The following is a 12588-nucleotide window of genomic DNA, read 5'->3' as shown; positions in this document are numbered from 1 at the left end:
GGTAGGTCGGTAGTAGGTAGGTAGGTAGTGTGTAGTGTGTGTGTGTGTGTAGTGTTAGTGTGTAGTAGTGTAGTGTAGTGTAGTGTGTGTGTGTGTGTGTGTGTGTGTGTGTGTGTGTGTGTGTGTGTGTGTGTGTGTGTGTGTGTGTGTGTGTGTGTGTGTGTGTGTGTGTGTGTGTGTGTGTGTGTGTGTGTGTGTGTGTGTGTGTGTGTGTGTGTGTGTGTGTGTGTGTGTGTGTGTGTGTGTGTGTGTGTGTGTGTGTGTGTGTGTATGCAAGTCTATGTATTTGTGTAGTCGAAGTATGACTTCATCGAAAGCGAGGGTGGATATGCGTCAAAGCATGGTTAAATGATTATAAGTGTGGCTTTACAACATACCTACACTACCGATATATTTTTACAGTATACAATCCATGTGCAGAAGCATATCTTTATATACAACAATTTCCCTCGAGACATCAATTGGCAATGGTACACCATGCGTGGTATGTAGCCCGCCAGGTAATATAGCGCATACACACGCACTTCTTATATAGGAGAACAGATCCATAGTCACACATTCTCCTTGACGCAAACCCGCTTAATCTGTGCACTGTCAATACCACCTTAGATCACATTTTTAGAGATTGCACCCTGCACATCTTATAAACAGAAGACACGCCTTGATACCCCCGTAGATGGCTCTATAAATAGTACACACGCTTTCCCTGGGGCCACCAGTCGACTAATTGGAGCACCACGTGGAAGAGATAGTCGCCTAGATCACATAACGTCTCCACGTCAAACACGTGGGTAGGCATTGTGCACTCCTCCAAACGTGCGCCCGCCAATCCACCGAAGTTCGGCTCTGGAATTTGGTCATGTGTGGTGTGCGCAATAGTCGCGTCGTGGGTGAGCAGGTAGAACCCGCGGAAGGTATACGCGAGGTGTGCGGGGCCCGTAAGTACAGTCCTGTCCATTGGCTGTGGTTAATGGGGACGCGTGGATGCGATTAGGGATAGGTGTTTTGCAGAACAATACAAGGGATGTTATAGGGTGGCGTTTACCCTAAGCCATTTGCAAATGCAGTAAGGATTGTCGAGTACCGTAGTTATCAATGGCACTTTGATTGGATCGCTAAGGCAGGAAATTTAGCTGCATTCCATTTGACAAGAGAAAATTGTCTATAATCTCATACCACCCAGTCTTTGCTATCTGATCGTCAACACTGCCAATATCTTTTCACTCCCAAAAGGAGTATTTTGGCAAAATCTTAAAACTTGATATTCTGAAATGAAATGTCCAAATTGGCGTAGAGAAGTCTACATGTATATATACATTCAACTTGTGAGCCAGACACGACACATAAATTATACATATCCAGTAGTATATCGAGTGCATACCAAGGCCGGCTCTGGAGAGCACTCCAACCGATAGCAACGCAGATGATTGTTGAGACTGTTGTCCAATGCGTGACATCCGCACAACAACCTGCCAGGCGAAGTTTCCATAAACACATCTGAAGCATCTCCAGATGCCAAGGGTAGCCCTGGTTGACATTTAGACGGCTGTACACGTGCTGCTGTGGAAGTGGGCTGTGTATGTAGCGATGTGTGCTGTGTCTGTATGGTAGTGTGCTGTGTGTATGTGGGTGTATGCTCTTGTGTGCTCGTGCGCCTGTCTCTCGCAGGGGTGAGTACTGGGTGCATCTCGCTCGCAGGACGAATGTCCGTCGGCTGATTACGCAAGCAGTCGAAACGAAAGTCCAGTCCCACATCTCTGACTGTGAAATCTAGAGGCTTGGTCCTGTAATGGGTAAAGTATCAGGAGATACAGAACAATACAATACAATACAATAAGTATTGGGAATCGTACGTGAAACAGGGCAGGGAGAGTTGACTAGCAAAGTACTCAAATTATATATTTACTAGAAAAACTTCTAGCAAATACGTGCAAGTATAAGATGTGGCTTCTTAAGGTACAATTACACATATGGCGCAATTTTCCTCGATTTGAAATGTAGCGTAGATATAAAACCGTCAATACATACGGTACATACATACGTGGATATTTATATAAGATACAAATCTATTTTGATGTGTGTGACTGCATAGAAAGTTACGCATATTATGCTTGGATAATCAATAGCTTGTGATTGATTGTTGTTGTACATCTCACAATTTATCTCAATTTATATACACAGAAAGTCGTGAAAGCGTTTTCAAAAAAAACAACAATAAATGTAATCTACTCGTGTAGATACAGGAACGTATCCCACGCATGTTGAAACAAACTGTGTTTCAATCTAATGGTAGAAGTATGCACCGATACGCACCCAGCCAGTTGTATAGTCTAGGTCACCCACTAAAATCGCCATGTACAGGTGAACACGTACGCGTAAATACCACAGTATTATTGTATAAGTATATATGTACACTTCATAGGGTCTACTCATATGCTTGGACATAGACGTATTTCAATACATACGCGCAGTCACACACTACGTACGTCCGCTTGTACTTGTTGATAGACAGTGATCACTCCAATGAGTGCTCATACTTGCAGCAATATTTATTTTGATGGTCGCATTTTTGCGGTGTGTGAATTCTATAGTAGGGCTAGCTCATATGGATTGGTACAACGCTGAGAAATGTGGATAGTGCAATACGTATATGTTCACAAATACAGATAAGTCAGTATGTTCTTGTACGAAATATCAAATATCCGGTCAGACATCTGGACTCTCGGCTTTAACGTTCAACACAGTTAGCCTAAACTTATGTTTTGGACAGTACCCTCATATTTGAAACTTAGTGTATACTCGTATAGTAGTAGACACCACCTATTGCTATCAAAGTTTATTAGAGTACCCATGTGATGTGGGGCATGCATTGTCACTAATCCACACTATCTGTCTAAGAAAGCCACATCCGAACAATGATAAATAGTACACAGCCTGTTTGTCATATCTCCGATACATATACAGAGACGTTACAATCAGGCGAAGTATACGGGTGATCGCATAAAGTCTCTATATTTGAGATAACTTAAGCCATATCTCGTATCAATGTATGTGTACACATTTCTGTCCTACGAAGTACGAATCAGAATAAAGGTCAAACAGTGGTACTAGTAGCTATTTACATTGTTAAGTGGCAGTGCTTCCAGCCGCAGTCAAAGGTGTGTGTTCGAGTCAATGGATTACATTGTCGAAATCGTTATTGACACTAATATCTGCAAATGCATAATCTACTAGTGCTCTGCACGGATCGTGAACAAGTACGATTACACTTGTGTATAGCAGACTCCAACATGAAACTATACAGCCTGTTACGCCAATACACAAGCAACGTATGTCTATGTGTAAACAAACACCGTGTATGCCCATAGGCTAACGTGGATCTCACGATACAACTTCTGTAAACATGCATGTTATGTCACTGTCCCAAGTATTTATAGCATAAAGTGAGCTACTTGTACGCACAATTGTAAATTTGTGGCCACGTAAGACCTATAGCTACATGTAGTACTACACAACAATAACAGCAAGCGAATCCGCACACCAAAATAGTGACTATAGACAAAGCCACGGTTGTAAACATTAGTAAGTACTCCACTTAAAACGAACTGATATGGATACATACGTGTGATCTGATATCTGCTTGCTTTCCTTTGCATTGCAAGACCTTGGATTGGCAAGGTCAGGATCAAGTGATTTGTAGGTGTGTTTTAAAGTATATTATGCAACAATACGCAAACATCTGCTTAACTTGTGGGAGTACACGCTGTGTACCTTTGTTAATTACAAGATACGAGCATATACTGATTCAAGTATTGCCTCACTGCTGATAGAAGAACAACTTAGCACCTTCTTCTCATGCTCGTATGTGTGTGCAGAAGTGCGTTGCATATTCACAAGCACACGAGGAAGTATACGATGAGTGAGTGTACAAGCGCCTAGAAAGCACTGCATACTTCTAACTCTTAGATAAGTGTGGAACTATTTAGTTTGTAAAAGTCACTAGCGGATAATAAAATACCCATCGCATTCTGCCAGAGAGAAGTGTGCTTCACTGTTTTAGTATGAAATATTGCCTGCTCTACACCCCTCCCCTGTGTGTATATGTATAGGGTCCGCCCATGTTGGAATTGCGTATCAGTTACATACAACTATTGGACCCTTCAGGCATGTGGAAACGCACACTGAAGAACCCGGCGAGCATTACTGTCTGCTGGATTACAAGTAGAATTTCACGGTAAACTTGTAGCTTAAGGTCTTCGGCAGCCTGACAGTCACACACCTGTAGTGGTGCTGTAGTAAAGATGTGCTGAGTATACTGTTACCAGCCAAACACATCTGTCTGAATCTCTGACGTTCTGTGCAGTCTGCCTCAGTACGTATTTCCATGGTTACAATTCTGCTGCCACAAAGCGACCGTGTGCCTAGGTGTGTTGTACGGTCTAAGTGTGGACGGGATCCTTGCCTGCTACGGTACTTGCATCAGCCATGTAGTGGTGAGGATCGCTTGTTGTTCTGAGACAGTATCTATATTTCTGCTGACAGTACGATAGAACATGCACTATATCTGTCTAAATACAATTTACAGTCCTACGCACGATAGTACCTACACGTTAGTACTTACAGCCCTACACACGATAGTACCTACAGCCCTACACATGATAATACCTATACGTTAGTACCTACAGCCCTACACACGTTAGTACCTACAGCCATAAACACGATATTACCTACAGGCCTACACACGATAGTATTTCCGTATAGCCCTACACACGATAGTAGACAGTATATTATATACATAGTAAATATGAATGAACAAGGATGAAGCCAGTGACTACTACAGTGAATGAAAGATCACAAATTCACAATTCACATTTCACAGAGGCGACGGAGTTGGAACTTGGACGAGCGGCGGGACCTTCTGATGAGCACCGCAGGAGCCCGCCAAAAAAGATACAAATATGGCGTGCATGGGTCCTAGCCATGAACTTCCTGAGGCCTGACCTTTCCTGAAGGCTGAACGCCTAACGGCCGAAGGCCTGGAGCTCTGGCCCTAAAAATTCGGAACGTCAAAATGAAAAAATTGCCCATCAGGGAATCGAACCCTGCCCTCTTGCGTGAAAAGCAAATATCCTAGCCGATAGACGAATGGGCGATGAAATAGAATTAATATTTATGTATCCATCAAACAGATTAAAATGTATCACAATCAATAGTAAATATTCTCTCACCGGACTTTTACGTGAAACTATTTGTGCTATACTTATTTTTATGGTATTGAAAAGTACCTGTTTCGCCGACACTCGATAGACAAGTATTGTAAACCACATTCAGTTTTAACAAAGTTCTCGCAGTATCTTGGATTTTCACGGGAAGGGAGGTGCAATTTCTTCGTATCGATGAATATGTAGTTTGCTACTAACCTAAACGATAACGAGGAAGTTCCTGTACCTGACGCAAATATTGCATCTGTAATTCGAACTTACCACAATTTTCTCCGTCAGGTATGCTCGTGGACTCTATGTGAATGTAAATCTGGATAATACTACTTTCGTTAATTTAAATATAGTGTACAAATTAACTCAAGCTTGTAGACTGGCTCACGTCCATGTATATGTTCGGGGTCTGGGGCTAGATTTTAGGGTTTTAGGAAAGGGGGGAGGGGGAGGGGGGTGGAGAGGGTTAACTATGTACTGGTGTTTAGATATAAAAGTAGTTGAAAAGTGATTTAATGCATTGTAGCCACTTCGATAACAGTCGTATCATTAACATTATAACAGTGTATGTAGTTATTTGCAAATGCTGACTGTAATTTTGCTCGACGCTCACATATCCGAAGCCATAATAAGTCACATTCTAAAACACGCTCCACGATGTAGATATCTGACAACTTGCCGTGATATGAGCTATCAACTGAAAACCTTAATCATCGTGACAACCCGATCAAAACGCATGTATCGGACTTCTACTTCATTGTTCGTTATGTCGATATTTATTGACTATTCGATCCGCGACATATCACTCTGTATTATTCTACATCTGTACAGTTTAACTTTGAAACTTTTTATGTTGTTATATACAATTCCCATCTTTCAAATAACCAGTTAGGATACCGCACGTCCGCAATCCTGCCGTGTTATTTGTAGTAAAAACACGTCAAGAACTATATCTCACCGTACTCCCCTTCCCAGAAGTTAGCCGTTGCAATATTGTTTAAAGAATGTTTTTGTTCATGAAACTGAGTGCTCCTTTGATAATAAACTGATCAAATAAAAACCGGAATTTAGTTCATAAATTATCTCAAATAAACCTAAAATGTAACCCTATCCGTATATTCCTGACCACATATCCCGTCCCCCCCCCCCCCCCACCTATATATATATAAACTCTTCAAGATTCCGGGACACTATTTGAACATCCACGAACACGAGGGATCCGCTGGCTTTTACCCTCGGAGAGCTAGATCATTCGCTGGCATTTATTCTCATGAAGATAGAGAGCTCAATTGGCTATATCCTGCGAGCATGGTACCGTAATGATGGATACGTGAGTAGAAATCTATTATGTTTCTATTGCGGCTCGATGCCATTTACGATTACAAGTCTGAGTCCTTATGATATGCTACCATGTCGTTAACGCCATTGAAGTCTTCCGCTGTTGTACGCGTAGGCTCACCTTCTCGTCATCATACGAGATACACTACCACCCCTGTATCGTCACTGGTACGGTGTTTAATGATATGACGGAATAATTCGTCTCCTTCTTGCCATAAATGATCCGATATGAATCCAAGCTCCCATGAACCAAAGGCAGTAACTTGACCCACACCGGTTGATCCTTAACCCTGTTGGTGATGAACCATCCTTGCTGGTGAGATCGTAGTCAAACAACTGTCTCGACTCTGGATGTGCGTCCTTCTAACTTCACCATCACTACATATCCTTCGTCAAAGTGTACCAGATCATGAGTATGTAGACGATCAAACAACTTTGCTAGTTATTAAGGCGACCTTATGAAGCGTCGGTAATATGTATCCAGTAGCTGGTTTAACCTTTGAGCCCAGTGTTCGTATTCGGGTGGTTGACCGGGGTTTTATAGAACGTATCTACGGCCGAAGTAAACGCTGAAAGGAACCCTCTTAGGGCGGTGACATATCAGTGAATTTTGATACAACATCGTGAAGGGCAGACATTTGTCCCAAGCTTGTGGAATTCGCCTCACATCAAATCCGAATCGACCGAATAATTCCCGTATGGTGATGCTCAACAGTCCCTAAAACGTGAGGACGATAATGAGGCGACAACGTATGCATGACGCCCACTTCTTGGACATCCGTCCCCATATCAGACTGTAACTTCCTTGGAAATCCCTGCTCCCCGAATATATCGATCAGTGTCCGAGTCGTAGTTTCTTTGGACTTGTCCGGCGTTAATCGCAAGATATAGTATCCTGAGGCCACACCCAGAAAATGGAAGATGGAGCGATTCTTTCGATAAGAAATCAGTGGCATCGGAGTATAGTGTACCAGTATGTGGTCCCTTGAAGGGTTGGTATCAATACTAAGCGGGTGAAAACTGTGTCACAATGTATCCTGACCTAAACACTCAGGACACTGGCGTTTTATTTCCATCGCTAATTCCAATGTCCGCATTGACGGTCTTCTGGCGAAGCCTATGTAAACACCGGTTGTGTCTCCTCACTAGCTACTGCAACCGATATTTCGCGAGCTGTATCCAAGCATTACTAAACCGGCGCATGTATTGGTTTCACATAGCCCAGACCTTGTCTGGCAACCGGTAGCCATTGGATGGGTCAACCCGATCAAGAACTGTATGTCCCCATGTATGGTGTTTTGACCCTATGCATATTTGATAAACTTCAAAAATAGTCGTGTGTACGAAGAACCACCATCACGGGTCCTTGTCATAAAAGGGGTTTGCATAAATCAAACCACGGCGCCCGTGGAACCAAAGGCTGGCCGATGCGTCTTCCGAGTAGCGATGCATCAAGTACCAAGAGGTATTCATCCAGCCAGTGGCTTGCGACCAATCGTGTACGAACACTCCTCCTTGCCCATCATCTGTCCAGATCCAATTCAGTTGAGCATTGTTGGTAGTGGCGAATATATCTATATCGTTCGGTCTAAAAACCCGTTGAACTTGTTCAAAATAACTTAAGATTAACTTCGAGCAATCGGCATAAATGATCTCGGGAACTTCCAGTTCCGAAGTACCCTCGAGTACTCGACTGAGTATGTCTAGTAATATGTTCGTTTTCAATATCGTAAAGCTAAACGGCGCTTTCAAATAATGCCATCTCTGGAGCATGGGGTTCAACTTATGTCGTGAATTTATGTAGAACAGTGCTTTTTTTTTAAACCCAGTGACCATTCTGATGTCCACTAAAGCATGTTAGGATAAGTACCAGTGTTAACAGTTCCTGTGGCGTAGCGTAGTATTGTTGGGCCTGATTAAGGGTTTTCTGAAGAACATAAGATATTGCTATTGTTCTCATATATTCAAGTATCTTAACGTGTTTTAAGTTATAAGTGAATAGTTGTGATTTATTTGATTCGAGTTCCTGCTTTTATATGCATTGGACACGTAATCCTTGAGCCATTAACCTCTTAAGGTGAAAAAGGTTCTCACTTAATCTATGATTCAATCCAAAGGCAGCGTCGCCACGTCTTCAACTGATCGTGGCTTCCAATGTAATCTTTGGCCTTATATGTTTAGATTGTATTCCTCCGATATTTAGGGATGCCCTTATGCCCATCAGAGATTTTATATATTGACGATTCCGTACTCCCGGCACTTCGGCTCCAAGATTAATTTCCATCTGTAATATTTCTGTGTCCCTCTTTGAGTTTAGATTCTTTCCTTGGTCTGGGATAAACCTTGTTGAGCCTCCGGTGTTTGACCGTAGTTTTATGCTTGGTAAACAATCCTGGTTTACCGTAATCAATACTCCCCCTGAAGCTGTAGATATAGTTTGACGGAATCCAAGCTTCCTAAAAAAAATGATCACGAGGTCTGCTTTGAAGATGTGGCCAAAATTTATTGGATCAAAATGTGTACGGTCAGAAGCCCCAAAATTGGGGAGAGGTTCAGCCCACTGCACGCAGGCCAGAAAGTCGGACAAAAACAAACAAGACAAAGATTAATCCAGTATCTCGTTGTACAATAACAGGTGCAGGGAACAAATAATTTTGTTTCAAAAAACAAGATATAAAACAAGAACGTTAACGTTTTCACACTTTGGCCTGAAAACCCCGACGTTTGAGCTCTTGATTTTTCGTATTCCTCATTGCTCTTCAGCTTCCATCATTGGGAGCCCATTGCATACAGCTTCTAACTTTGAGAGCTCATTATCAAACTTATTTATTTCATGAGAAATTTAAGCTTTCCAGCCCGGCTTTATCGGGTTCTCAGTCTCTATGCTCTGTGCGAGTATGTATTCTCTCCAGCTACAGGCTTAACCATGGTTTCCTTGTGTTTAACGAACAATTTTCATCTCGTCTCTGGGCGTGTATCGTAGGATCACCGAATTGTCTTGGATTTTATCCCCTATAAAATAGTGTCTTAGGTCGAGGTGTTTGGTCCTGCGGTTCACCATAACATCTTCAGCAATTTTTATCGCCGATTGGTTGTCTTGATTGATGACAATTGGTCCAATGTCGATGCCAAGTTCCAACAATAAATTTCGCAGCCAGCAGATTTCCTTTGTGACATCATTTAAATCAATAATTTATGCTTCGCAAGTGGACTGTGCTGTCAGTTTCTGTTTTCTTGATCCCCAAATCACAGCTGCACCGCACATAAAAATGACGTAGCCAGTTGTTGATTTACGGTCTGTTGCGTTAGAGGCAAAGCTTGCGTCAGCGAAAGCTACCGGCTGTAGGGGTATCTCAGGGTCAAACCTTAGTCCATATCCAGAGGTGCCTTTCAGATATCGAAGTACTCGCTTGGCAGCATTCCAGTGACGTAGGAGTGGTTTATCAAAGTGTCTGGATAATTGGTTCACGGCGAATGAAGCCAAGTATCGAAGGGCGCCGATGAGTTCGCTATAGGGCATAATTCCGGCGGGCCTGTCAGAATGACATGGTGTAATAAGCCGGGCCTCCACATTAGACTCTATGTTATAAACATACTCTTAAGCAGTACGTAAATTATAAACGTACTCGTAATAATACGAGGAACTTAAGTTTCTTAAATGTACTCTTAATAGTACGAGGAACTTAAGTTTCCTACATGTACTCTTAATAGCACGAGGAACTTAAGTTTCCTAAAATGGTTTTTAATGGTTTTATTAATTAATACCTTTTCTATTTTACATATCAGATATTTGGACGAGGCCATTAAAAGGCCTCAGTAAAATACCAAACATAAGAGTTGGTCTAGTTATATTAATAGAACTATATTTACTTTCCAACTTTATTTATATCTGAATACTTCAGTAGTGAGATGGCTCAACCGAATATAGGTTTCTAGGGACTGTTAACGTTACCTAGTTGATCCTCCGATCAGCCAACCAGATGTGCCAGTCTGATGAAAGCTAAGTCGGTAATTCTTGATAGTGGCAAGTTATTGGTTAAGGCAATAACTAAGGACATCAAGAGTTTATATTTTTAATTTATTTTTTCTAAAGATAGGATTTTATGAGTATCTCGGATTTGCCCCTGTGAAACATACCATAGTTTCTAATAAAGCGACAACGAAACACTAAATAAAATCCCTTCGACGGAAACAGTACTGAGAGGATTATATATAGGCAATGTCTCAGCCTCACAATCCCTCCAGAGTATTGATGTGTTCACGAGGCATACCTAACTTTACTAAAAGTCTCATTTCGTTTATTTACTTTGATTTTTTCACGATACTTAGAATTTACTTCCGCGTTTATTTATTCTAAGGCATTAGTATCGCCTTAACAGACCGAATCTTACACATTTTAAAGTTAGCAAAGGTATTAATTACTTAGACTACTTAAGCGTAAAGGTAGATTAACTACCACAAAATTTTCCTTGACCAAGCTAGTCCTTAAGAGACAAGCTAGTAGTCATAAGTTAATATTATGACCAAGAAAGACAATACTCCTTCTTAGAAGCGTAGAGCTGGAAAGAAGAAGATGGAGATAGAAGCCGCTAGCGCTGCCGCAGCTACTGCTGCTGCAGAAGCAACCGCCGCCGCTGCTGATGCGTTTAACCGCACTGTAGCCGAAGTACTTGCCTCTGACAATAATAGTCAAAAGGACAATGCTTCAGATAAGGATGTAGCAGCTCCGCTTAAGGAGACTACTCCCATTGATAGAGCCCGATGGCCAACTATTGTCTCAACTCCAAAGCTTGCCTTTACGAAACCAAGAAGTGAGACAAGGGACACGTCTTAAGACGCCCAACCCATTCTTCTGACGAAACCCAGAAAGAAAAGTCCCCAATTATAGAGGACAAGGACAAATCTCAGAAGGAACCTATTATGGAACCAGAAGAGGAGGCAAGCTCGAGTGGCAAACCCGAATCTACGTCCGAGACTACTAAGCCAACGCGCATAAGTAAGTTAATTACTGAAAATGCTGATCTTAAGAATCAGTTAGCTACCATTATGAAAGACTTGACTGTCGAACATGTAGATCAATTATATAGATCAGGAAAACATACACAGCACTTACGCGAGCATGTTTCCCCGGGCATTACTGAAGCCCTATATAAGTGGACAGAACGTCGACAGGCAATTACGCCCGAAGAACGTAAAGACTCAAGCGCTACACCTGAGGCATATGATCCAGATGTGCTTAGCGTATTTATACCTTACGAGGCACAACCGCCAGAAGTTCAGGCTAATTACTCGCCTGTTCTGACACCCGGCCGTGAGTCACCCGTCCTTGAGGGTATTATAGACCCAGAGTCAGGTATAAATACTCCGCCACTTTTACTCAATTGGGATGACAATCGTCGGAAACCAGTTAAGACTGGGTATGTTATCCAGACGCATGAATCACCCAAGATTATCATACCAACCACAATCCGAGGAACAGAGCACCGAAAAGCTTCGACCATGGACTTTACAAGGGGTAATAAACACCCCCGTAAACGTGTTAACGAAGTCAAATTTAATCGCTTCGATCGTACAGCACAACATCAACCCGCAGAGGATTTTCACTCTGACAAGGTGACCGAACTTAATAAATCGGTCGACGATTACACTATTAAAATGTAAATTGCACATGATGCGCACCATACTGATGACGTATCATATGCCAATATGATTGCGATTGAGCAAAAGCGTATCGATCAGCTACTTCAGGCCCAACGTGGACAAGACCACAGGAACAACCAAAAGTACAAGGGACAGATCAGTCGACTTAAGTCGAACTCGTATGCCAACAGTAAGCAGGTCGAGTTTATAAATAACCATGACCTCGACACGTTAACCCGTACGCTTAATGCGTTTACGGTCATGATGGAGACGAATGATATCGCTCCCCAGCAATGGATCTCTGCTTTAATGCAGACGTTTGACCCTACAGGTACAAGTTATTTGATCCTGCAGCGACACCAGCATGAGCTAGACACTTGTCGTGACTGGCCAGCTG

At 42.2% G+C, this 12588-nt stretch overlaps 1 protein-coding gene and 1 non-coding gene across 2 annotated transcripts in view; both read right to left on the bottom strand.

The window, feature by feature from the left end:
• SARC_08309 (hypothetical protein) overlaps nt 1-1784 on the bottom strand; it is a gene marked incomplete at both ends in the record, with an annotated part of 4472 nt that extends 2688 nt beyond the window's left edge. Inside the window, 2 exons of the mRNA XM_014297720.1 lie at nt 700-961; nt 1382-1784. Coding sequence (XP_014153195.1) covers nt 700-961; nt 1382-1784 — 665 coding nt within the window. The remainder of the gene's footprint in view (nt 1-699; nt 962-1381) is intronic.
• Nucleotides 1785-5080: 3296 nt separating this feature from the next.
• On the bottom strand, nt 5081-5152 carry SARC_30180. Its single transcript has one exon. It is a non-coding gene; the product is annotated as a tRNA-Glu (tRNA).
• Between the last annotated feature and the right edge of the window lie 7436 nt (nt 5153-12588).

The sequence above is a fragment of the Sphaeroforma arctica genome (assembly GCF_001186125.1).
Source record: "Sphaeroforma arctica JP610 unplaced genomic scaffold supercont1.735, whole genome shotgun sequence".
Lineage (NCBI taxonomy): Eukaryota > Ichthyosporea > Ichthyophonida > Sphaeroforma > Sphaeroforma arctica.
This window is presented reverse-complemented; position numbering and strand designations above follow the sequence as displayed.